We start from the raw sequence: 27,988 nt of genomic DNA, 5'->3' as shown, positions 1-27,988 counted from the left end.
AATATAATATCCCTTTCAAATTTGTTTGGAAAAAATAGTTTTAAAAATCAAAGAAAATGCTTGTGGACTCTGCCAATCTTACTACAAGAAACCATCAAAATGGATTGAACACTTTAAAGTTGAAAACTTATCTCATACATTTTCAGTTTTACCATGCTCTTCACCAAACAAAATAAAACACATCTTACAAAAGACTTTGGCTTGCATCTTTCCAAATAAAGAATGAATTCTCACATATTCCTTAAAACACAACTTTTGCATCTGTTTGCTTTATGGTTTGAGTTCAGTAGCAAACGGAAGTTTACTAATATTCAAAATTCATCTTCCCCTGTATAGCTATGAGATTGTCTACCCACACACTGGGGAAAAACTGAATTGGGAGGCAAATGTCAATACAGCACAGATACCCATTCGCCTATAGGCAGTCTATGAGTAAGGGCAGATTATGATCTCCACAAAGAATAATAGAATATTATGTACTATCAAATGTGAGAAATGTGAAGGCAAATAAAGCATTTTCTAGTGGTCATAAACTATGTTAAGGAAATGATTTTAAAAGTGGTTACGTACAAACGGAAAGATTTGGAAGCTTCAGAAGGAACCTATGCCACGCGTGTTCAAAAATACTATTTCAGATTCCAAAACAAAAATCAACTCTGCTATGAGGGACTCTTGGGCTTTCCTTTTTAACTGGTATCATTCTGAATTGATGTTATCCACCAGCGTCTACTTGCATGGGTGAACTGGGAAGACATTAATAATAATAGTTCCCTCTACTGGGGATATTCCTACTTTTCTACTGCCATTAAGGTAATGAAAACAGGAAATCCCTTCCTGGTTTTGGCAGAAATCCTCTTCTGTTACACCTTAAAGCTTCCAAATGGGAAAACAATTATGTCCTACAAGAGTTAAACCATACGGAGTGTGAAGGCTTGGCGGCATGCAGTAGTAATTTCCATACACATTTGACCAATACAAGTGCCACCAAAAAAACAGATTATTATGAGATTATGATATGTTTGCAACTGTAACAGAGTAGAGGACTCAAGGATTCAGGGAGCCTCTGCAGCATGGAAAACTGCATTTACATATACTGCATGGCCGATTGTATGGCTTCATCTTCGTGCCACAGGTTAGGACAGATTAAAATCCACCATCACCATCCAAAAAATTCTATAAGTTTGAAACTCATTTACACAAATAGGACTACTAACCATGATAAGCAATAAATAATCATAAGAAACAGATTTTATTTTTGCGTTAGTTCAAAGATGTTTCATCTTACAGCTGGAAACCCCAAATTCCACTGTCATCAAGCCAACATACAAAAAAGTTGGGAAAGTCATCCACAAAAGCACACTTCATAATTGCCGCCAATGATTATTAGTGCTTTACCATTAATGACTTCATAAACTCCCTGATACACCATTCACAATGCTCAGCTCTTAAGAGAACTGCAAGATGAGGAACATCTGATTTGTCCTCCTCTGGGGAGGAAAAGAGATTGTGTTTTCTCTGTTAGATCAGAGTCAAGAAAGCATTTGTAATGACATCAAAAGCAGAGATGTGAGGACAATTGCAGAAGCAGGACCTTCAGAGCAATTAATATGACATTAAAGTCTTGAAGTTGATTCCATACTCTACGCTATGCAGCCAACTAGCTTTTCTGATGAAGATTGTCTCAAGAATATGTAAAGTTTTCTGTTCCACAGATCCCAATTTGGATCTTGAGTACACAACCAGAATATTTCCGAGAGTAGTAAGGATGTATTTTGGAGGCTCATTTTTATCAAATCAAGACAAACATCTTTTCGTTGTCTGCTGCCTCACATTTCTTACAGGAAAAATAACCAACAAATATGTAGCCTCAAAATTGAGATTACATTCTGAAATAGATTAATCTCTTAAGAGCATCACACTCCTAGTAATAACACTAAGCAACACTCCCTCTAATTGCCTGGAATATCTTAACCAAGAAGTTGCAATCACAGTGAAAACTATATCACATTAAGAATAAATCACTTAACATGAGAGCGGAGTAGAAGAAAAATGACAGATAGTAAGTTTTTTCCTAGCTCAGTGATACTTCATCTGCCCATTACTGAAAATACAATAAATTTGTACTGGCTGTATGTTCCTATTTGGGTTTGAAACATTTTCATACAGAACACCTTTTGTCAGATGTGACCAGCTTTGCACAAAAGACCCATTTTCTCCTGTAGGTGTGCATGCTGGCTGAAAAGTAAGAAAGCTCAAGGAAAGGTCCATTAACTTAAAGGAAACAGGATCTAACAATAATCTGTTACATCCACAATGATTTGCAACAAATTTATGCTCAATTTCTATGTGTAGCCACACGTGAGACACAATTTTATGTCTTTTATTATATAGACAGTGAAATCCAGCATGAAGGTTTTTATTAGCTTGAGTTAGAAATAATATGACCATTTCAAACTGAGGGCTTAAAGAAAGAAGTCTCTACAGACTTTACCATATGTCATGTGATTTGCAGTGTCTTTCCTAATTGTGGTCTTGGCTCATGGCAAACATTTAACAAGTGTAAAAGACAGCTAAGGTACCTCTAATTATCCTGCATTTATTGTGATCTAAATATACACATGATTATTTGCTAGTCAGACATAAACTAACAAATTATTTTATGTCTGTGGTACACTAAGAAAACACACAGAACCAATTACCGCAAATACCTGTGATAATTTGCTACTGCATGTTACGTGTTCATGTTGTTAAGTCAAAAGACTAATAAAATCCTCTACAACATGATATATTCTAGGGGTATTTTTAATTTTTATAATCAAAGAAAGCTTTTTCCTCCATGTGTTAATTATATTATGTCCTTTACCTCTTTCTTTAAAGCCAGGCACACTATTACATTACCTCCAACTGTACAGTGTTCAGAGGGAGAGAAAAAAAATCATAGCTAATTGACTGCACAAATTCCATTTTAATTATGTTCTGAATGCACTAGGCACTTTCCATACACACAGGAAGACAAAGTCCAATCTGTCCCAGAGAGGTTAGAGTCTAGGAAACCTCTTAAAAATGACTCAAAGCAAGCTTGTCAAATTTTGTGATTTTGGGGTCCGACATGTTGGGATTCACTAGAATAAAGGCAATGACTGTGTGTCCCATGAGAGAGGCAGGAATCCTGTTAATCCAAATGTACAAACTCATAGCGTTAAGGCACACGGGTGTAGGCTTACATACACCATACACAAAGTTTGAATAAGTTATGTATCATAAATGCAGTAGTGACTGGTGTGATTTTTTTTCTCTTCAGATCTTCCACAGAGCACGAAATTAAATAATATCCAAAGAATCTCCATAAACCTGCTGTTGTGGCAGTCAACTTGTTTACAATGTCCTATGTGTATACAACAGCAAAAGAACAACAAACTGGTCAAACGGCTAGCCACCGTTGTGTTAAGGCACTCTAGGGTGTGTTTCAAGGATAGTGTAATATACACCTCCTGTTACTGAAGACTACAACAAACCCAAGACATGAACCAGCGGATCACTAGAATACATCCTGTCAGATAATAGTGCACTGAATATTTTTATGTACATGTCATCCTGTTCTCTGCAGCAGAATGCAATCTTTCCTCTGAATCCGGAAACAAGATTTGTCTTTAGAAAACACTGTACAAGAGTCATAATTTCTTTGGCAGAGTCTGTGTAATGGGAGGATATTTCTACTCCACTGTAGACAGTGCAGAAGAGCTGCAGAAAACTAGAACCTCTTGAACACCTCCAGTGGGAGATAGAAATTCTCAGCAGAAACAGGGATGATGAAAAAACAGATTACTCACGATGTCTGGGAAGCTTTCCTCCTCAACAAATAGTCCACAACATCTGGGTCAGTCTCTAATAGGCTAATAAGCACTTCATTCTGTAGGTCAGGGGAAACCTGTGAAGACAACAAAAAATCCGTAGTTGGAGATTAATACCCTTTCACATACATTCATTTTGGTACTCTGCTTAATGTAAAAGACCAAGGACAAGTACATTTACAGAGTATATAAATAAATATTCAGAAGCTTCCATTTAAAAGAGAAATTTCATGTAACAACAGGCAATGTGGGACTAAAGATCACTTTGTACAATGCCAAATGCTGATTACTGTTGAATAACCCATTGGTATCTAGTTGGGTATTATATCTGATAACAACAGTGGCATTACTCATGTATCGCAATCTCAAAAGCTCCAGTTCAAGGTCCTCACCTTACATCACCATTCAAAGACCTGGAGACACTTACAAATTTCCATTCCAAGTCACCGTAATTCTCTTCTTTTAGAAAAAATGTGAAATATAATTACACAGGAATGAGAATGTTTCTTCATTTTCTGTGGCAATCATCTGTGGCATTTGACTTGTTTATGTCCTCCTCATATGGATATTTTGTAGTAACTTTCTATCTACGAAGTTCTTCAATTGTTTCATTTCAGTGAAAGCTGCGAAAGGTCAACATTTTTCTAAATGAAGCTTTATAAACATTTAATATTCATGTATCCATATAGCCAAATCCTGGGATCTAGAAGCATTTAAATTCCTGCTTACGCTCAATCAGAACTCGAGTAATTACTGAGTTCATCTGTCCATAACTCAGGTCTACAAGTAGGCCCTGTTGGATCTCCAGCCACTCTGGACTTTGGGTAGTAGCAACAGGCTCATCCAGAATTTGTGTCATCTTCTTTGGAGTTTGGCCTTTTGATTCGCTAACTCTCCCTAGTGCACTTTATATGGAAATGAAACTTCAAAACACTTGAGAGCAGGACGGAGCAAAATCTCCTGGGCAAGTAGCAGGAAAGGCACTCCAAAACCTGCCCACGTAAACTTTGTCCTTCTATCTGCATTTTACATGAGTCTTATCAATCCTAAAGTGAGTTTGTCCACATCACAGTGGAACATTCAATTCAACCTTCAAAGCACTGAAAAAGTTGAAACCATCTGAGAAACCTGAACTAACAGCACAGGTTCACTCATGACAGATGGAGCCGGAGGCAAGACAATCTCAGCAAGGGTCATCAACTGTGCCATATGCTTCTGGATGCAATTTGTCAGAGCCTGAATCTCTTGACCTTCAGGTCACACTGCATGGGCCATTTGTTCTCCCTGACATTTCCTGGGAAATAGGAATAGAATTACTAATAGATTCCTCAGGGGAACACCTCAGTTTGGGAGGTATTTAAGGAGTCAAGTTACAGAAAAGGAGTATTTCTTTAAAAATGGACATAATTCGAAAAATAAATGAAGATATGCATCATTTAATTCAAATTGATCCAAGATCTCTATGAAAAACTAGTGCGACCACATATGCCTTTTTTAAAAAATTGTGTTTAGGCTCTAAGCTGGAAAAATATCTTACTGATGGTCATTGATATACTAATCTGTAAATAAATTATCTTCTCTTCATAGAAATAGAGTTTTGGAAATCTGGTGTGCTGTAACTTCTCTGTTTAGACAGCCTTTCTATACAATAAACTCCAGATAAAGTTTGAAGGTAAAGCAGAATCCACGACTTTTCATATGTAACTTCCTATTCAGCTTTACATCAAGTTGATAAAGTTGTAAAATCTACTGAGACATCTTCATCAGAAAAATAAAAATCTATTTTCCATTATTGAAAAAAAAAATAATCAGTCTTTCATTCCATCAAAAATGAATCTGAAAGAGTTCCAACAGGAAGTTCAGTTCCAACTGAAAGCGTCTGTGAAACACGAACTTAATAGTTCTATTGAGTTATAGGACTTTTATCTGAGTGAATGAGGGCATATTAATCTATGATCCTTCAACTGTATTTGTACCGATGGTCTCCTTGCTATCTGTCTGCTGGATTTTGGGTTTCCTCCTGTGCAGCCATTTACTTCAGTTTAGTTAACTAACTTGCAAGTGTAGAAATGATATGCATGGAATTATAAATTTACACTTATAGAGAACTACTATATTGGTATCTCAGGAAGATGTTACAGACCTGCAATAACTATTACTGAATTAATTGTTTAACTGGCAGTTGTGGCTGAGTAGGTGGATGAGAACTTGAAATTCAGGGACAGAAGGGAAGCCAAGGCACTGCTGAAATAACAGCAGTTGAGCACAAACTGGGATGGATCAGAGGGCTCTGGGGTTGTCAGGACTCCAGTAGATTAGTAGATATTCTGAGATTTTGGGGCTGGGTGCTACGTAAGAGTCACAGAAGGGTGGAGGGACCCCTGATGTGTCTTCTTTGTGCTGTCCCTTGCAACTGATGTGGCACAGAGGGGCATCATGTGACTGTCTCCTCAGTGGGGAAGTCACAGTAGCCTCTAACGATAAAAATAAGACATTTCAGACACTCTGCTGTGCTTCTGTGCAGCAGGGCTGTATTTGGGAGCCAGGAGATGAAAACGCATGACCAAGCTGCTCTTGTCCATCCTCCATGCCAAGTCATAGCCAATGAGACAAAGTGTGGTCGAGTTGTACCTCCCTGCACCCAGCCGCTGGGCATAGTTCAGAGACTGGCACAGAACAGTCCTTTGTCCGTTCCTGTAAAATGTTTTAATGCATCCCTAAGACTCACTGAAATGTGTAAGAGTTGGGTATGAAAGACTTTAACATCAACGAAGCAAGGTCAGAATACATCTTCTTTATGAAACCCACATGTGCGCATATTACCGATGCTAATGATAAATGGTTAATAAAAACAGTCCCCAGTATCCTGGGTTGTTCTGACAAACAGAACTTTCCTGACCCACCAATATGTCAGAATCATTCTGATATTGTGGTCTGGGCTCCACAACACACCTTGGTTTCCTAGGTTTTATTTCACAAATGTTGTTCCAGTTTCGATGCTGTAGCCAATCAGAGTTTTATAACCTCCCCATATACAGAAGTACCAGGAAAAAAAACCCAAAACAAAACAACAAACACAAAAACACCTTAGCAGCAATACACTGTACGTTATAGCTGGAGCTAAATACTCAGTCCAGATGTTTTTCTTTTCGTAAGTAGCATAAATGTCAAGTATAAATAGCAGTCCTGGTTTGGCCCCATTCTTACGGGTTTGGAAAACAAATTGCTGTTGACTGATTTCAAATGATCAGAGTTTTATTACAATTACATGTACAAGTCTTTTCCTTTCAATGCATCTATTACCAAAGGATGCACAGGGCTAATTATCTTCAGAATACAGAGTCTCCCTGTGCTGCTGAAAAAAACATGAAAAAGCTGAAAGTAAACCCTGGTAGAAGCTTTGCAAAACACAAACTATGAGCAATTGGACACAATCCTGCACATCAATTATCATGTGTGCATCAATTATCAATGTATGCATGTGTGCATGGAGACATTGCTCCAGAAAACAGGCAGAACTTGCCATGTTGTTTGTTAAACTATGGCAATGGGAAGAGTGAAAGCACCCCGAGATGCTCATCTGTTAGACATTCCTATAAATTTCACATCAATGTATTTCAGCTTTCCGGAGACCATCTAAGATAGGTTTGTCCTTCTTTCACATGCAGCTAGCCTCTCATTTTGAAAGCTGATTCTAGTCTCCCTCCACAATCTGAAAAGCTGCTCTGAAAAACAAAAGAAAACTCTTTTTTCTGTGTTTAATCTTCAGCTGCAAATGCAACCATTGAAGAGATAAAGGAATAAATCCATCACAATTAAAAGAGACCATATGTAGGTTAGTCTAACCCTAAGCCCCATCCTGTCCACATTGGAAGTCTGAATATGTGCCTGAAGTATTATGTGCTGAGATGCGGCTGTGCTGTACAATGTTCTTAAAGAGAAACAACAATAAGAAAACTTAAAGTATAGCAAGTATTCTTATTCAAGTATTATTTTAAACTTGCTAGTGTCAGCCATGCTCTGGGCCAGCAGACCTTCACACAAGAGTGCCATTCTGTCACTTTCTTTTCCTGCTGTGGAAGGAAAAATAGCACCTATAGTTTCCCCAAACTGTGAAAAGCATTAAAAAAAAAAAAAAGAAAAAGAAAAAAAAGATTGCTGAATGTCTCACTGGAACAAGAATAAAAATAAAGCAAAGGATGTAATGAAAAGCAATACAGTGTGAGGGGAAAGACAAGAAAACCACAAAGAAAATCATCTGAGGCTAAGATTGATAGGCAGGGCTCATGACTCTTTTCCTCATGCTCCTCTCCCTGCTGAAACCTGGTAGGCACCTTCCCCTTACAGTACTATGTGTCCATCAGTTCCTACGTGCCCACAGTCCAGGCTTCTCCATCTCCTCCCACCAAAGTTGTATCCTGCACCCAGCTTTGCTGGAGCACTAAAGGAGTTTTCCAGAGTGTTCTTCCTCTTGCTTTGGGAATAAATCTCCTCAGTATAACACAAAGTGCTGCTTAGTTTCAAGACACAACAAATGAGGCTATTTTCACCTTTTCAACACCTCTGTTTTTGTTAAGACATGTATGCCTACTAACATAAAGACAGGATAGTGCCCGCCACTAGTTCTGACTGGCCTCTGCTACCCCAGAGCAGGGCTCTCTTAGGCAAAAATCATGCTACACTGATCCATAATTTTGTAGACAAAAGGACAAAAAGGTAAAGCCACAGAATGAACTGTCCAGGTAACTGCTAGGCACAAGGAATGTAATCTAAGCTGCACCTTAAGCAGGCAGTGTGTCTAAGTCCAAGGTCATCATCCCTTATATGAAGGACTTCCTTGCTTCAGCAAAAGAACAGAAAAGTACTCAAGAACAACACAGATTTATTCTTTACTACTCCTATCCAACTGACAAACAAGAAAGCTTTGTCTTTCCTCCCCATCCAAAGAAGAAACTCTTCAGTAGGGGAGGCTGTTCCTTAATTGAACGAAGAATCTCTTCTACCTGCAGAAAAACTGGCTCCCTGACTTCCAAAACTGAGAGGTAAAAGGTCATTTTCAGTCTTGTCTTCAAAACTAATGAGCAATGCTGGTACATTGTTTAGTATACAACTGAATAGCCAACCCCATCATTTCCACAGACAGAAATCTTCTAAGGAAGATACTCTTACCTACACAGAAAGCATTCCAGGCAAGATATAAGTACACATTTTTAATATTATTGCTTACTGCAAAGCATTGTCCTTAATAGAAGGCTACTTTTTCTACAAATGACAACGGACCCTCATTTAGTGCAGTTTCCACAGCTTATTTCATCCTAGTCTACTTTAATACCAACCAGGTATTTCCTCATTTAACTTAAAAATGCGTAGGAGTAACATGAAGAAACATCAACCTACCATGAAAAGGGCTTCATAGTTTTCGATCATCTTTTGTACGACAGCTATGATAGCAGTACTCTCTTCAGCTCGAGCTGAGCTCTGAACCGAGAATTCTTTGTCTGTAGATTTCTGCTTGTGCAACAAGTTAGGGCCAAAGATGGTAGCCAGGTTAAGGGATGTCATTTTGTTCCCAGTAATCTAGAAAACAGAATATAAATGAGGTAGGGTCTCCCAGTGTCTAATGTATACAGATACACACATCTACACACACTCTCTCTCTCTCCCCGCCCCTTATTCGGCAGATGCTTCATTCATCAAACCCCAAATTGAGTGCTAGTGAAATAAAAAATGAACAATTTTTTAGAAATGCTGAAACACCTTGCTCGGACATCTCTGCAACAAGCACCGTGGATTTTCTGGATGTACTTTCAAATGGATTGGAAGAGTAAAAGGTGGAAATGCAGCCTGCCCTTAATTCCCTGGAAGCTCAGCAGTGGCATACTTCTTCTGAACTCAGGGAACCTCCCTCCTACTTCACCACCGCAGCATATTACTGTCTCTTAGGACCAAATACTGAAAACTGTTAGCTTTCTCAAGTAGCATGCAAGATTTGAAACAGATATAGTGAAGAAAACCACACTTTTCCACGTTAAAATAGTTTAGATCATTAAGGAGCATGCTCGTTATTTGTATTAGTATTTTCGTGTCTTTTTGTTTCCTAGAACATGCCAAACGTTTACTTGTCTGGTGGATGTTTTTTGTTTTGTTTTGTTGTTTTTTTTACTTTTTTTCCTACTTTCATAACTCTGTGTTCAAGGAAGCAATAGTAACCTGATTTTGGAGGAAGTAGAAGGCTAGGAATACATACTAGACTAGACAGAAATTATCTGAAAAATACATCATATAGGTTATTAAATCAAAAATTTCATTGTCACATTTGTGATTAGACTACTTTTTTCCCCTTCTATTCTTTTAACAGAGCAAAAACTAGGGGTCATGTGCTTCCTCTCTGTGTCTCCACTTGGTTGCTATTCTGGGAATGCAGAAGAAGATGCCAGTAGTTTGACTATATAAGACTAAGTGAATTTCAGCTGTTGACCCAGTACTTCTTGCAGGCTTTTTTTAAAGAACAAGAAAATATCATGAGAGTAATTTTTCATTCGTTTCAGTTACATTTGAACTAATTAATGAAAAAAAAAAAGGACAGGAAAAGGCACCAAAAAGAGGCAGTAAAAATAGCATTTAAAGAAATGAGTGGTAAAAAAAGGAATCCTTTCAAAGCAGTATTATTTTTTTTTTTTTTGTAGCAGGGTATTTACTGAATGTTCTAGTTGAACTTAAAACTGTCCACCGATTGCACCTGGTTTATTTTTTACAGAGCTCAACTAGACGGCATAGAGATGACAGTAAAAAGAGCTTTTCTTTTTATCGGTGGGGCCACCGTGTAACCTTGGAAAGACATCTGCACTAAGTAGGTGCATAGGCAGTCGTAACAAACATGTTGGCTCTTTGTTTAGAGACTCATCCCAGCGTGACTGCGAGTACCGCACACTCCCTTATTTGCGCACCACCATGCACCCAGCTGTTTTTTCGGGTGACCTGCTTTTTAAATACTGTCAGAGTAGTGAGCCACCAAGGATGCACAGGCAGGCGGTGCCTCGAGTGTGCCAGGGGCAGACTCTGGCTGTGCCCGGATCTGCACGTGCAGGCTGTTTGTACAAACAGTGAGTCTTTTCTTAAGGGCAGCCTCGGGGCATCCCTTAAAAAATGTTGTAAACATATCCACTGAAATTAATTGAATGAATAATTTTAATAGTTAGTCATCTGTCTTCATCTTCGTGAGAGAAGGGCTTTTGAAAGAATTGTGAAGAGGGCCTGCGTGCCAAAGCTTGGGTGTTTTCCAGTGATAGCTAACAGTCTGATAAAATACTTTCTCTTGCCCTGTATGCCTTTATTCACTTAATTATTAATGAATAGCTTAAATAACTGTGATCAGAATACTGTATTATCTATAAAAGGCATCCAATTGCACATAATATTCCTGATGCTTATAATACTGCCAAGATAGCTTACATAAATTTGCCTTGCCAAAATACCTGTAGCAGAGCTGATGTACTAGATGAGGGTTGGACTAGATGATCTCCAGAGGTTCCTTCCAACCCTGACCATTCTGTGATTCTGTGATACTGTTAAGGGGAATGAAAATGCCTTTAACACAACTGTTGTGCCAAAGCAACTCTCTTAAGCAGCATCAGCCTCTAGCCCTGCAATAAGATCCTCTCGGGTACATTCCGGAACCAACAGGGAACTCTTCGCAGGACCAGGGGGACCACAGCCCCTGGCTGGCTTATACACGTGATGTTTTTAAGCACAGTAAAATTGTTACAGGCTGCTCTTTTTAAATGCTTTGCATCATAGGGGTGCAGTTTTTTATCAGCTCCTTCCTGAGGACAAGAATAATAGCATTTAAAATAGATTTAAAAGTGAAACAGTCCTTGAAGTCATATACAGCACATTGGAAGTTAGGACTTGAGGCAGAAATTTGGCAAAACTCAAGTCTCAGTGCCAATTGTTAAAAGCAGCCAACTGCAAAAAGGTGTCCAAATTTGACAGAAGTCAGCAGGTTTTTCCATGTGGCAGACAAAATCCTCTAAGAATTTCAGAAGAGTCTCAGAAGTAACATCAGAAATAGTCTCTGCTGCAGTTCAGAGGACAGAGAAGTCCTTTCCACAGATACACTGGTACAATTTTGTCAAGCAGTGACAGACCGTATCCATCTCATTCAAGGTTAACAGAGTTGCCACCTTTTGCAGAGCAGCCCACTAGTTCAAGCATTTTCCTGGCAGAAAATGGGAAGCCTGGATTTTCAGGTGTTCTCTACTGTGAACAGCTCAGACGCACACGTGTGAATGCTCAGTACAGCTTAGCTACATGGCTGTGGGTGTTGTGTCTCTGCGGGATGGGTGCACTCCAACCTCTCCACTGTATTTGGTCCAAAACTCAACAGAAAGAGGGCAGAGGGAAAACAGGCAAAAAGATGGACCCTGACTCCAACCGCTGATTGCACTAGTGACTGCACTCCGACAGTTGTAAGGGTGCAAGTGTAATTCCTGTCTTTTATTTTTTCTTCTTCGCTACCCAGTGCATACAAGGAAGCTAAGGGAACCAAGAAGTGAACTGCTGTGTCCAAAGGTCATATAAGAAAACAACAGCAGAGAATGAAAAGAGAATGAAAGAGCATACTCTTGAATGCCTGGCACCTTCTTATGTGAGTCTTTTTTCCATAGAACATAATAGGATAAAACAAGGGGGGGAAAAGGATGGATAACATGACACATTCTTAACAACAAGGTTGATTACGCTGTGAATCTTCCAAAGGAGAGAATTCATTAAGTCATCTAAAAATTATATTCTCACAGCCCTAAGAACATAGAAAACAACTAAATGGCAAATGCACAGGCAAGAATATGAAATGTCTCCCATCTTTCAGGGGTATGCCACCATTGTGCTTTTTTCTTCTTTAAAGATCTCTTTTCAGACCATGAATTAAGCGAAGTTAAAGGACAGAAGCGACCAGGACTTACCTCTTGGCCATCTTTGTCTGTGGTGTCTTCTGCGTGGCCAGCCACTGTGGAGAGGAACTGCAGCAGCCGGTGTAGGGTATCGCAGTTACAGGGAGGTAGAAGATAAATGAGAAGCTGTAAGGTGCTTAGCTGTTCATCTGGCTCTAATACTAAGAGGGGAAAAAATACATGCTAAGAAAATCACTCCAACTAACCTAAAAGCAGAACAAACATACTGTTCCCAGCCCAAAGGAAGGCATAAGAATAGCTTTGTTTAAGGATCATTTTCCTTATAATGTCAGAAGAAAAAGAGAAAACTCTAAGGAAGTATCAAAAGTGTAACAAACACTGTTATGGGATTTTTGACTTGTTTGGTCAACTTTTTGCCCACAGGTTCATAGGATCTTTTCTCAGCCCGTAAGAGAGCAAAATCCATGTTGCGCCCTCCATCGCTGCCACTGAACACAAAAATTCTGTTTAATTTTCCACTTATTCCATTCATTTAGGTATAGCTACTGGTATATACAGGGCACCACTGGGAAGCATTCCAGTCAAGTTTATGCTTTAGTAATTTTAAAAGGGTTTTCTTACAATTTCACATCCTGCAGAGCTACTAGGAGACTGGGAAAGCAACCAGAGATATAAAGGATGTCCTGCAATCACTATCACTTTAACCATCTAAAATGCAATGGCAACCAGTGACAAAGGTGGGACAGAGGCAGGATCTCAGACGTGAGGGCTAGAAAGAATCTAAAAAACACAGACCAGGCAGCAGCTTAAGCTTGAAGGGTCCAACTTTACTTTTCCCCAAATCTGCAAGAGTCTGCACCCAGGTCTTAGCATAAGGCAACACATTTGGGAGTATTTAAAAGGTCAGCTTTAAGGACCATTAATTATGATGAAACTTGAACTTCTGAAGCTAGGTTTTTGAAGCCAGACTGGAATTCTTGGTCAGTGAACAGCTCTAAAAGTTAAAAGCGTTAATGGTACTAGGAGACCAGGCTTCAAATGGGGCTCTGTCAGCTGCCAATGGTGAACAAATTACAGGGTCAGGATTTAATAGGTAATATGAACTCCATCCTATACACGAATGCAAAAAATAGGCATAATAAGTGAAGTACCTGTCGTTCTAGTTTTCTGGGGTATACTTACACAGTATGAAACCAAGGAAAGACCTCAGCAAATTTATACTATATAAATATTTGGAGCAAATCAAGGCCAGAGTATTAAATACACAGAAAAAAAAATATAGTTAGTAGAGATTACAGGATTCAAACAGGTATGCTTTTGAAAATCAGTAAATCAAAATGCTGCAGAGCTCACAGAGAGTGTTGATGAAAGGTGTGTAAAGTTCTCTGGTGAGAAGTGGGTCAGGCATGTCACGCAGAAATTCCTTTAATAAAGCAGCAACATCATGAATGCTGTGCTCTTCGTCTAACACAACGTCTATGCCCCGGTCAAACTCTTCACGTAACTGAAAAAGATCATGACACAAAACCACAGTCACTTATCATTGTCCCAATTAGTACATCCCAACACAGAAGATCTTTCAAGATGTAGGTTTACTCATTTTCACTTACCAGATTGCACATGACTAGTTTTGGTAAGGTCAAAGGTATAATTCATGTCTAATTGCTGCTTATTCCATGATACATAACTTAAGGTTTGTACCAGACTATAATAAAATACAGTTCTTTCTTTCCAGCTAATATATGGCACTCTTTTATGAAAAAATATGGCCAAGTAAATGTAATTTTAGCAGAAAGTTAAGATTCATATCAAAGGCAGAAACCAGAGAGAATAAGGAAAACTGCAAGAAAGGCTTTCTTACAGCACCTTACTGCATTCTACCTAGATTTTGGGACTGGAAAGACTAAAATTCCATTTCAAAACATATATACTTTTGTACAAAGATGTTAATAATAATACTACAACAATGTTACAATCCATGAAACTCACATCTCTCTTGTGATTTAAGACTACATTTAAGCATAAGCAGTAAGTCACCAGGTTCACTAAGACTTCATGGCATTTGTCCATACATATCTTGCTCTGCTTTCCTAATTTAGTTATATTCACTAAGTGCTCATCATTAGGGAGTTAACAAACAGCAAGCTAACACCATTACAAGGTATCACTATTTTTTTCCAGCTACAGTCCTCAGACAAATTCTGTATAACTCAAAGGCATCACACTTCCCAAAGGCAGAAGAAATCCCTCTCTCACATCCAATATGCCTTACAAAAATAAAAGCCTGACTTTCTGGAAAGATTTCCCAGCACCACCAGCAGAATACTTTCTTCAGGCTGAGAGCTTCACCTTTTATTCTCTTTTCATTTTGAAAATAATCAAGATGTTTTAAAACTACTTCCTATGAAAATTTTCTATCTTTGCAAATATTACGAGGTATTGTGATCTCACATGATCTTCTCAGAGACTAATTCTATCTAAATCTTACTAAACAAGAGGAAATTTGAGGTAATAGCTTTCTGTACCAGGATTATCACAGACGTATCAAAAAGAAGAAGGTAAGTCACTAGCAAACTATGTGTCTGTGATAATCTGTGGCAAATCTTGATCACAAGCAAATCTATCTTGAGTGCCAAGTGCAAGATCCTAGACATCTGAGTCAGGGCAATCCCAAGCACAAATACAGGCTCGGCGGGGAATAGCTGGAGAGCAGCCCTGAGGAGAAGGACCTGGGTGTGCTGATTGACAAGAAGCTCAACATGAGCCAGCAAAGTACAATCACAGCCCAGAAGGCCAACCGTATCCTGGGTTGCATCATTAGTGTGGCCAGCAGGTCAAAGGAGGTGATTCTGCCCATCTACTCCACTCTCGTGAGACCCCCATCTGGAGTACTGCGTCCAGCTCTGGAGTCCCCAACATAAGAAGGACATGGACCTGCTGGAGTGTGTCCAGAGGAGGGCCATGAGGATGATCCGAGGGCTGAAGCACCTCTCCTATGAGGAGAGGCTGAGAGAGTTGGGGCTGTTCAGCCTGGAGAAGAGAAGGCTCCTGGGAGATCTTATAGCAGCCTTCCAGTACCTAAAGGGGGCCTACAGGAGAGCTGGGGAAGGACTTTTTACTAGGGCATGTAGTGATAGGACCAGGGGGAATGGCTGTAAACTCCAAGAGGGCAGGTTTAGATTAAACAGTGCGAAGAAGTTTTTCACTGTGAGGGTGGTGAGGCACTGGAACAGGTTGCCCAGAGAGGTTGTTGAGGCCCCATCCCTGGAGGTGTTCAAGGCCAGGCTGGACGTGGCCTTGGGCAACCTGGTCTAGTGGGAGGTGTCCCTGCCCATGGCCGGGGGGTTGGAACTCGATGATCTTCAAGGTCCTTTCCAACCTAAACCATTCTATGATTCTATGAGTGTGTATAGTGTGGAGGAATGTAGAAAATCCCATATTTTCAGCTGAAATTGTGCTTTCATAGCAGGTGTGAAAGGTATTCTATAAAAACTACAGCCTCCTTTCTAACTTATTGAGACTACTTTTAACATTATTAATATAATTAATTATTAATAATGAATAATTATGCCATGAAGACCAGAATTTGTTTTTTATCTGTTATTACGCTTCCCCCCACTGATTTGCGCTCAAAGATTTTCCAGTGCCAACGTGGGGATTTCATTCCCACCTTTTTTGTACTCTTCAGACTGGTCACAAATGGAGAACATCTCTATGGAGCACTATAAATTACCTCTATCCAGAAGATTGCTTCTGCACTGACTGCACAAAAGCAACTGAAGGAACAGATTAGCACTGCATCAGGAATTTGGACTTCCCAAATAGTTGTCTAAATCATAGACTGCTGCTATAGTCTTGAAGATGGCACTTCTGATCTGATACCCTGTGAGGCCTACAGAGATGTCCTAATTAGCACAATATCAGATAATCATTGATGAAACATGGCCACATTTCAGGCCCAGGTATCCCAGCTGTTAAAACTGTGTATTTTTAAGTTTAAACTTTAAGTGTCTCAGACTTCATTCACAGGGAATACTTTCGGACTTTTGGAAAGTACACCCGGTGAACTACAGTGTTCACTGGAGCTTAAGATGTGAGAGCTGAGGACATCACTGCTGGGAGAGGGGATGGGAGAGAAGAGCTCCGGCCATGCCGCTCTTCAACCTCAGGGTCTGGCAGCTGCTTCACCTGCAGAATTCACAGAATTCACAGAATGGTTAGGGTTGGAAGGGACCTCTGGAGATCATCTAGTCCAACCCCCCTGCCAGAGCAGGGTCACCTACAGCACGTTGCACAGGACAGCGTCCAGGCGGGTTTTGAATGTCTCCAGAGTGGGAGACTCCACCACCTCTCTGGGCAGCCTGTTCCAGTGCTCCACTACCCTCAAAGTAAAGAAGTTCCTTCTCATGTTAAGGTGGAACTTCCTGTGTTCAAGTTTATGCCCATTACCCCTCGTCCTATCACTGGGCGCCACTGAAAAAAGACTGCTCCCATCCCTCTGGCATCCTCCCGTTAAGTATTTGTATGTATTAATAAGATCCCCCCTCAATCTTCTTTTCTCTAGACTAAAGAGACCCAATCCCTCAGCCTTTCCTCATAAGAAAGGTGCTCCAGTCCCCTAATCATCTTCGTTGCCCTTTGCTGGACCCTCTCCAGCAAAGGACAGTTCCCTGTCCTTCTTGAACTGGGGAGCCCAGAACTGGATGCAGTACTCCAGATGCGGCCTCACCAGGGCAGAGTAGAGGGGGAGGATGACCTCCCTCGACCTGCTGGCCACACTCTTCTTGATGCACCCCAGGATGCCATTCGCCTTCTTGGCCGCCAGGGCACATTGCTGGCTCATGGTCATCCTGTTGTCCACCAGGACTCCCAGGTCCCTCTCCACAGAGCTGCTCTCCAGGAGGTCAGCCCCCAACCTGTACTGGTGCATGGGGTTATTCCTCCCCAGGTGCAGTACCCTACACTTACCCTTGTTGAACTTCATAAGGTTTCTTTCTGCCCAACTCTCCAGCCTGGTGAGGTCACGCTGTAAGGCAGCACAGCCTTCTGGCGTGTCAGCCACTCCTCCCAGTTTTGTGTCATCAGCAAACTTGCTGATGGTACACTCTATCCCTTCATCTAGATCATTGATGAATATGTTGAACAAAACTGGGCCCAGTACTGACCCCTGAGGGACACCACTTGTTACTAACCTCCAACTAGACTCTGTGCCACTAACCACCACCCTCTGAGCTCTATCTGTAAGCCAGTTCTCAATCCACCCCACTGTCCATTCATCTAAGCCACACTTCCTAAGCTTTCCTGTGAGGATGTTGTGGGAGACAGTGTCGAAAGCCTTGCCAAAGTCAAGGTAGAGCTGCAGAGCTGCCTCCAAGTCACCAGGCCCAGCACAGAGGGCTGCCCACCTTCAGCTCAGCAATGATGCTCTGCTTGAGCACCTGTATAGTTTCCAGGTACAAGTTGGTACCTGCCACACGAACGTACCAGACCTACCACCTTGAGTCAACCCTAGCTCAGGAATCTTTGCTCCACACCACGCTTCATACGAAGGAGGTGGTTCGTAATAGACACAGTTGTTCTAGAGTTTTCTCTTCCTGCTCACCAACCAAAAACCCCGCTGGCACATGCATTTATTTGCTTATGAATGTATTGCAACAAACTACAGTTGAAATGGGACATTTTCTAACTAACTGGGGGAGGAAGGGAAGCAAAACTATGCCTACTTTCTACACAAGAAAAACTAACAAACAGCTGCAAAAGCACACCAAAATCTAAGCACTGAGTTTGGCTTTCCATGGTTCAGAAAATGAGTGGAATTTTAATCGAATCCAGACTTTCCCATGTGTTCATGTTGATAGCATTTATTATTGTAACTGCAAGGGCCAAGCTGACGCTTCCATGTTGTTTAGTGAAATATATTAGTTCACCTAATTCAATAAATTAGTCCATGTAATAGAATACATAAATACCCAAATCTCTTTATTTCCTTAGCTTTTGAAAACACAGTAAAAGAAAAACTGAAGAAAGTTATTGATGTTCAGAGTAAGGCTTAGCTTACAAGTAAACGATACAAGCCCTCTGCTTTTTCCCCAGAGGCATGATGTAATTGTACTCACCCCTGAATGATAATATACGTTTTGACATTGAAGCCTGCAATGCAAATGACAGGCAACTTACTTTTCAATACTTTACCTAGTTCAGTGTTGATCTAATGATGGTCTCTGCAGACCATAAAAGTTTTTAGCGTTGTGTTACACCAGCCACTCAGCAATAGAAACTGCTAGAGAAACTACAACTCAGTAGGCTGATTGTATCAGGCAGAATCGAGTCAGTTCAGCTATTCAAAGTAACTTTCCAGAAAGCCAACCATTATGTTGTGCAGTTCTGCAACACAGAGCTATTATTTCTGGGATCGGATGCAGTCAAGCTTTCTTACGCTTTTTTATATTTGGTCTTTTTGGTCTTACACTTCCTGACCAGGGGTATTTTCCTGTAACTTTTCATCTTCTCCCCAGGCATCATACAATCATAAAGCACTATTCTCTCCCACTCTAGTTCAACATGTATTCCCGACTTCTGGGAAAAACAATGAAATATCTAGGCTGAGGAAACACCCACTTCTGACTTTGTCTCTGGAACCTAACTGGAGATTGTCTTTGCTTTTTCAACATTTGGCTGAGACTAGGGCTTGGATGGGTCTCCTTTGACCTTCAAGTTTAACAGGGGTAAAAAAAAAAAAAAAAAAGGTGATATTTGGGAGCAGCAATTTGAGGGTCAAAGAGATTGGTCTGTACTTGCATATTTTCTCATATTGTAAGTTTTCCAAAAAAGATTTACAGTTTGGGTTTACTTTGGGAGCTTCAGCTGTTTCTGAGATGAAACTAGCAGCCAAGATTTTTTTTTCCCTATTTTTTCCCTACAGTGTAACCTTTGCACAATTTCATCACTGTAGTCTATTTTGATCTCCAACCCTGTGCTACTTCTCCAGAACAAAACATGTAAAGACTGTTAACCTGCCGAGAACCTGACACGGATTTCATCAAATGTAAAAGATGACTGGAAACAGCCAGTTATGAGCCATCAAAAACACAATAAAGTCACTGACCTAGAGAACCTGACTTTCACCAGGTGATGGATGGGGAGGAAGTCACCCAACAGAAAGGAATCGGGTTTGTTTGTATCAAAGCTGAGGAGGGAAAAATATATCCATATCCACTCACCTGTCTTACTCTCTTTTTTGAGCTTCCAACTCTGAATATTCCTACTGTCTGGAGACCTGCAAGTATAGCACATCAGACAACTGTTTTACTGTTTAATTTTCTGCTGAGAATTGCATTGAACCAAAGCAATCTGGGCTATGTGTGTACCTAAAAGAGTAAAAATAAAACCCAATGTATTTCTTTACAAACTTGTACTTACCATACTGAGGCAAAACTCAGCTCTCTTGGATTAAGAAGCCATCCAGTGTACTTCTTAAGGACCTCACATCACCTAACCCGCAAAACAGCATCTTTGTGACATTTCTGGAGATGCCATTTTGGTAGTGTTACTACTACTTTGTGAGGGACAGAGGTACGCAGATAGTGGGGCACTGCTCAGCGGTTGGAGGTGCCACTTCCAGGACCGACATCAAAGGAAACAGGCAATAAAATAACAAAATACTCAGACATGGAGCTGTGTCTTTGGATACAGGAAGCAGCTAGTGTTTGGGGTTACCTGCTGGATTTATAGTGCCGGTGAAGACAAAGCCAAGAGTTTCTTTCAAAGGGACATAAGTAGGGCACTCAGGCAGATTATGAGGGGGAAGAACTCTCCCTAGGAGTTGAGAGCAGTTTATAGGGTAGGAACAGCTATTATATAGAGGGAAAGGTATAAGGAAATACTGTTGTACTGCAGGCAAAGTGCAGAAGGTGTGCCTCTGTCATTTAGACTTAGAGTGGTTTGGGAATGTGTGTCGCCTGCTATTCCATGAGAAACCGGTTCAAAACTTCTTCTAGCCCTGTAGATACTAACAGAATATCAAACAAACGATAATGTGGTTGTTGAATAGACATACTTTCCCGGAAAAAATCAAGAGTGAATGTCACATTGGAGGTTAGATGGTCTTTAGCAATGAGAATGTAAGTGAAAATCTTAGAGACTTAAGCAGCTGTGTACATAGTATCATTTTGCACAGTTAGACCTTTTTTTTTTTTTTGCAAAAAGGATTAATTATCTATAAGCTTTGAAAAGTTTATGGTCTAACAAAGGCTACTCTGCAACATTCATTTTCTCTACTGATACACAGGAGATGTAAGAGAACATTACAAAACAAATGCCTTTTGACAGCCGCGAGGCTACACCCGCTTGCTAGAGATGTGCAGCTTCACAGTGGTGTTTGGAGTTGCAGATTTTCATCAGAGAAAACTCAGACAGCATTCCGCCCTTTAGTTTTCAGTCTCAACACGACACTTCACTTCAAATATTCTTCTGTCTTTGGATAACAGAAAATTAAATTGATGGAATAATGTAGAGTAAACCCAGGATCGCTGGCAGGGAATCATTTGAGATGGAGCTACTCATATTGGGTGAAAACTGGAGGTTGGTTACCAGTCCCTGCACAAACATACAGTATTTGTTCTACACTGCAGGTTTGGAGGAAGTCAAACCTTTACAACTCTGGGACATGACCCCAGGGAAAATGGAGCAGGTGAACAAGGCCAGGGGCTTTTATGGGTAAAAAAATAACCATTTTTTTCTCCTATAATGTTCAAAATGGTCATTTAAAACATTCATGAGACACCCCTAGATGATTTGCTGCTGAAAAATTGGCCTAAAGGCCTTATGCATACAGGCAACTATTTTCAGAATCAGGAACTTGGTCTGTCATACACCCTGGAATGATGTTACTAAAGGATTGTTGCCAGAACAGAAAGTCCTCTATTATCCCTGAAGTCAATGAGCGAACAGCAGTGTCCGTCTTCTGCAATCTTTAAATTTCTCAAAGTCAGCCAATCCAAATGACTGTTTTGTGGATGGAAGATTAAATTGAAAACTGAAGAGTATCGATATTTGCACCAAACTACCTCAGATTATTGTGTTATGGCATATTACAGTGCACTCTTAGAAAATGCACAAAAAAAAATCATAAATTTTCTTTAAAAGGAAACTTTAATGTAAAGCAAATATTTTAGTAAAGAATGTTGTACAGAAAAGAACCTTTTTTATAACAGTGGGCTAAGTGGATTAAAAAAATTTGTCACAGATGTTCAAGTGACATAAAATCACAGTATCCAAACGATACTCAGCTGGATGGATTTTTTGCCTGACTCAGACACTTTTATACTCTCCAAACTCAGCTACCCTTGCTTAAGGGGAAGAGAGTCATTCTTTTCAAACTTAATCATCCCCACACTTACTTGTCAGCTATGGTATCTAATCTCTGTAAAAGGAGAACAATGACTCTCTTTCGCAGTTTTTCTTTATATATTTGTAAGCAACATAGTTTTCAATGACGTATTGTAAAAGCTTAGCATTGTTGTTTAAATTGCAGTCCCTCATTTGCAAAAGCCTTTCATTCACAGTCAGTAAATGATTTCTTTCTGGTCAAATTAGGCATCAAATGCATCACTTGGTGTTGCAGTCACCATTACTTAATGGTTTGTTTATTATCTGGCCATGTGATAACTCCGCCTTGCTGTGGTCAAGTTATTTCAATTCTCATTAAAAATCTCTACAGGACTAAGATACATTGGGAGAGATGTTGAACAGATACCTTGATTAACTATTGTTTCTGCATTACATAAAGCTGGTGGGAGGTTTGCGTCTGGATGATCATGACGACATGAAAAGAATATTGGCAGGAGTTTATAATTCCCTTTGGAGAGAGCAGGCTGAGGCTGGTCAGGAGGACTCAAGCCAGGGACAAACTGAGTAGGCATCCTGCAAGCCTTGTAGCAAACGGGAAAAAGCTTCTTGGAGCTTAATATAACTCGGCATGGGATTTTTTAATTTCTCTGAGCCTCTACCTTCAAATGTTGTTTCTAATCAAGTCTTGCACTTTAGGATAAATGGTTAATTTAGTTCTTACACCTTAAGATCTACTGGTTGCAAAGAATGTCTCGAGGCTGACTGGCACACTTCAGCCTTTCATTCTCAAGGTCTGGGTAAACCCCTGGGGTGTGAAGAGCTGCTCCTGCAGAGTTGAGCCCTCTAGGACAAAATGACTGACCTCCAAGAAATGTCTCTTCCCCTGTGCTGTATGGGCCAGTTTTCAAGCCTGTAGCATAGATCCTTAGTTTGGGAAGATATCACCGAAGCAATTATTTGTCAGACAGTATCTTTAGCAAGAGGCAAAATAGGAGGGGAAAGCGTCTGACTTTCAAAGATGTCCTTGCAATTGGAAGTACGTGCTTGCTTCTCAAAATATGCATTTATTTATTTTATAGTAAAAATATATCTGCCACTCCTGGGAAAACAAAATATTCTTACCATGCTTTTCCAAGTGCTGGCAGCAACTATCTACAAGCCGGGGAACCTGCCTGTAAATTGGATTCAGGCTTAGTTTCTTATCTCTTGCCTTTTCTTTTTTGCTCTGGGCTTCTGCTGGCAAAGAGAGTTGGAGAGCCTCTAACAATCGTGACTGATTGTCATCAAGATCTGTAATAGAGTCCACAGACATTGCACCCTGTAAAATAAACACACGTGAAAAATCAGTACAGATGGAGAAATATAACCACCACAGGACATTATCTGACAAAACCTTTTGCCTCCCTGCATTTTAAATAGACTAATATAAAAATACAATTTGCTACAGTTTTTGTAAATTAATGAAGTTACAACATCAGTGTAACGGATGGGAAAATCACAATGGCACCAATACTATTATTACCATGCTACAAGGAATACAAATTAGATGTTGAAAAAAATAAATGCTTTCCACTCACTCAGCACACCTTTTTATTGCTGTAAGCCTGCACATACTGCAGGACAAGGATGAATAATGGTCTGTGTCTGCACCTCAGCAGTACAATATTTATGTGCATGGAGATATATACACATTTTTAAAGCTGATTCCCTACTTCTCTGCAGCTTGGGCCATTGTATCGGTGGAAATGATGCAACCAAATTTACAACCATATATGACATACAGTTAACTAATAACACAAATACATACAACTGCAGGGATTGATATAATCCCATGTTATCACAGAACAAAGAGACACTAGAGAAGTACAAGGGTAAAATTTTTTAGATAGTTCTACTTCATGTGTCTTAATATTTTAAAATCATTAAAATTCCAGTGAAAGCTTTGAAAACTGTTTGGATTACAACAAGGCACAGACGTTCAGGCAGTCTGTAAAGGACAAAGCAGCAGAAGCAGCAGGAGGTTTATGGCATGTTTCAATGTTGAAAATTAAGATTTTTTTTTCAAACCACAAGATTACCGTCTCTTCAAAATGACCATTTCTCTTAATTTTTACTAAACTTACCAGGCAAAAAAATTTTAGGGGACATCTAGGCTTATAAATAATAATAAAACAAGAAGAAAAATATCAGTTTTAATCTTCATTAAAATATCTATTGTAAATTATTTTCTTTCTTTCCCAAACAAAGGATACATTTTACCATAACATAAAATGTACTGTACAGGGATCAAGCCTGTCATGCAAAGAAATAATGATGAAAATGTAAATCCCCATTCAAAACTTTGCTGAGAACTCTAATTTCTTAAAAGCACACTGTTCCGCTGACAGGTATTTTATAGATTGCTGGTGAGATCTCTATGTCTTTTAAATGAGAACTGTATAACCGCTAGGGAATTTCAAGGTCTAGAAGTTTTTTCTTCCATCACCCTAGACAACTGAACTTTACAAACATTTCCGACTCAAAGGCAGCTCATACAAAGTCCACTGAGATTTCAAATGAATTTGAAATATTTTAGTTCATAATATATTTTTTAAAAAAGCATCTAACTTATCAGGTACAGTTCTGTTTCTTATAACTCATGGAAGGCTTATAAATAAAACACAGTGAATTTTTTAGATTTTTTTGGACCCACATCTCTAAACAATTACCAGACCCTTTATAATGTAACTTTGACCTTGATTTCTGATGTCTCTGAGGAGTACACTTGCTTGATTCCCTTTACCATTTCCTGCCAAAAGGAAACAAAAAAAAAAAAAACCAAGCCCAAACCAAAGAAGAATCTCTGGCTATGATCCACGTGTGTAAAATTCCAACTGAACAATTTTTCTATTTTGTTTTTAAGAGTTTGGGCTTTCAGACATCAAAATTAGTCAACTAACACTGAAAATCCTAACACCATCCTCACCGCTGCAGCTCCCAGGCAGTTCCTGTATGACAGGTGCCCTCCTTTACACCCTGCCTTTACTGGTCCTTCCCTGTCTGCAAAACATCCTCACCTCATGCATCGTTATTATCACAGAGTCACTTAAGTCGGATTCAGATCCCTAAAATAGATGTAAATACAGTCAGTTCACCATTATCCTCGGGCATTTTATCAAAGTTGTGGATTAACTGGGCACTGAGCTGGCTTTAGGAAGAGTGACCTTGAGTTCAGCAGCTGAAGTACAGTACTGCTTGGCAATACTGAGTCCAGGCCAGCTCTCCTTTGTTCCTCAGGGATTGGTTCGCTCCTCAGGGGTCGGTACTGGGACCTGTACTATTCAACATCTTTGTCGCAGACATGGACAGTGGGGTTGAGTGTACCCTCAGCAAGTTTGCCGATGATACCAAGTTCTTTGGTGAGGTAGACACACTGGAGGGGAGGGATGCCATCCAGAGGGACCTGGACAGGCTGGAGAGGTGGACCCAAGCCAACATAAGAAGGACATGGACCTGCTGGAGCGTGTCCAGAGGAGGGCCACGAGGATGATCCGAGGGCTGAAGCACCTCTCCTATGAGGAGAGGCTGAGAGAGTTGGGGCTGTTCAGCCTGGAGAAGAGAAGGCTCCTGGGAGATCTTATAGCAGCCTTCCAGTACCTAAAGGGGGCCTACAGGAGAGCTGGGGAAGGACTTTTTACTAGGGCATGTAGCAATAGGACCAGGGGGAATGGCTGTAAACTCCAAGAGGGCAGGTTTAGATTAAACAGTGGGAAGAAGTTTTTCACTGTGAGGGTGGTGAGGCACTGGAACAGGTTGCCCAGAGAGGTTGTTGAAGCCCCATCCCTGGAGGTGTTCAAGGCCAGGCTGGACGTGGCCTTGGGCAACCTGGTCTAGTGGGAGGTGTCCCTGTCTATGGCACGGGGGTTGGAACTCGATGATCTTCAAGGTCCTTTCCAACCTAAACCATTCTATGATTTGGATTTTAAATTTCAAAGTGCAGAGGAAAACACTACCAACACACTCCTGGATCCAACTCAAACTCAGCCAGACCTATTAGTTTGGGCTCAGCCCGACCTACAGGACTGCTGAGGAATGATGCAGGAAAACATGCACATTGCTGCCCACTACTCCAGGACTATTAACACAGACACTGTGCTACTTGGACTGCAATGCCCAACAACCAAAGAAAAATCAAGTTCCATCTACTAGGCATTGCCTTTGCACACAATGGATGCCAATCGCTGCTCCACCATGACAAGCTCAAAGTCTAAATAAACTGGGCAAGTCTTAAGGTAAACACGCAGAAACATGAAGGAAAGGGGAGATTAAAGGCGAGATGGAAAGAGCGAAAAGAAAATGAAGGCCAGAGGGACAGGTGTGAATGAATGTCAGATGAAGCTTTTCTTTACTTTTTAAGGGTTACAGAAGGCTTTTCTCTTCTGAAAAGATGAGCAATATTACAGAGTATGCATGGGATCGAGTACTATCCATGGCAGATCCATTTTCACTCCATACATTACGCTAGTGAGCAATAAAGCAGTATGAGTGAGCTCCTGATACTTAAATAGTTTCGGCTGCATAATATAAATATATAAATAATGTATTAACAGAGGATCAGAATATTCTCTCTAATAAGCACACTGAAAATACCAGGGTCTCAACTTCCAACTGCTGGGCAAAAACCCTACACAGAAAATGCAGCAACAGTGATTTCTGTCTGGCTCTTGGAGGAAAGATAACCACAGCACTCATGCCATGAGCTCTGCAGCCAGAATTACCTTACATCCCTTTCTGAAAGACTCAGCTAAGGGTTTAAGAGACTCATTGGAATACCCAGAAGGTGCAAAGAAGTGAACAGTACAGTGATAAATAATCCCTCCGGTTTAAGTTTAAGAGGACTGCACTCCAGCTGTCTGTGCAGCACTTGTGTGAGAAAGTGGTTGTGTCAATAGCATGTACTAACGAATCAATTTCATTTTTAAGCATTTGCCTTGATATAGTTGAAAACAGACAGTGCAACACTGCCCAAGAGACAAAATATAAGTCAGGCTTCATTAGCATCCCCTAGAAAAGAGTAGAGTAAATATGCTAATAAGCAGAAGTATAAAGGCCAAGGACAGACAAGATATGGGACATGAGTTGATATTAGTGTTAAATAATTGACAATTCATGAAGCACATTACTGAATAACTGAGGTTCATTCCCAAGAGAAAATGGCAGCTCCCTCCACATCACACTGCCCACCTTAGTCTACTCTTACTTCTCTGTGCTACCGCATTCTCATGACTACGGACTACAGGCTCAAATTCAACACCCTGAAAGCTGCAATCCTCATATTAACAAAAAAAAAAAAACAACCCCAAACCAAACAAGCAAAACCCTCAGAGGCTTCCAGGAACTTGGTCCTGATGGAACTCTATCCCCCTTGGATGTAACAAAGGATCCAGGTTCCTTCTGCTTGCTGGCTGGTCAAATGCATGTCAGAGATCTTAACACACTTCAACGAAAAGAACAGCAGATGACCCATATCTGGACACACGAAATATCTCTGCCTCACATGTAAACAGGTTCTGAAGCCAATGGGTGTATACGGTGAATTTCCATTTTTTGTCACTGCCTATGCCAAATTCTGAAAGAAGGTGGTGGATTTCCCTTCATACTTATATTCAAGTGTACTTAGCACTTCTGTGCGAACACAATTGCCTGCTCATATGGTCTGGACAGGCCAGTAGATGCGCATTACACATATATAAGAATTAAAACATCTTCAAATATTGTGCCCTCAGCTATTCCCAGACAGAACGCAGACACTTCAAGTATAAGCTTCAGCTGGCAGCTAGAGGGAAAGAAGGCAGGTCATGGGGCTCTTCAATCTTCTCTTAATTTGCAATTTACTCC

At 40.3% G+C, this 27,988-nt stretch overlaps 1 protein-coding gene across 1 annotated transcript in view; it reads right to left on the bottom strand.

Annotated features, from left to right (window-relative positions):
* Positions 1 to 27,988, bottom strand: part of ARHGAP6 (Rho GTPase activating protein 6) — a 128,541-nt gene that overhangs the window by 5,624 nt on the left and 94,929 nt on the right. The window contains exons 5-10 of the mRNA XM_009885952.1: positions 23,234 to 23,429; positions 19,984 to 20,039; positions 14,117 to 14,267; positions 12,815 to 12,963; positions 9,249 to 9,428; positions 3,831 to 3,928 (exon numbers count right to left, since the gene is read on the bottom strand). Of these exons, the coding sequence (XP_009884254.1) occupies positions 3,831 to 3,928; positions 9,249 to 9,428; positions 12,815 to 12,963; positions 14,117 to 14,267; positions 19,984 to 20,039; positions 23,234 to 23,429 (830 nt within the window). The remainder of the gene's footprint in view (positions 1 to 3,830; positions 3,929 to 9,248; positions 9,429 to 12,814; positions 12,964 to 14,116; positions 14,268 to 19,983; positions 20,040 to 23,233; positions 23,430 to 27,988) is intronic.

Source organism: Charadrius vociferus, unplaced genomic scaffold (assembly GCF_000708025.1).
Source record: "Charadrius vociferus isolate BGI_N301 unplaced genomic scaffold, ASM70802v2 scaffold105, whole genome shotgun sequence".
Classification (NCBI taxonomy): Eukaryota; Metazoa; Chordata; class Aves; order Charadriiformes; family Charadriidae; genus Charadrius; species Charadrius vociferus.
This window is presented reverse-complemented; position numbering and strand designations above follow the sequence as displayed.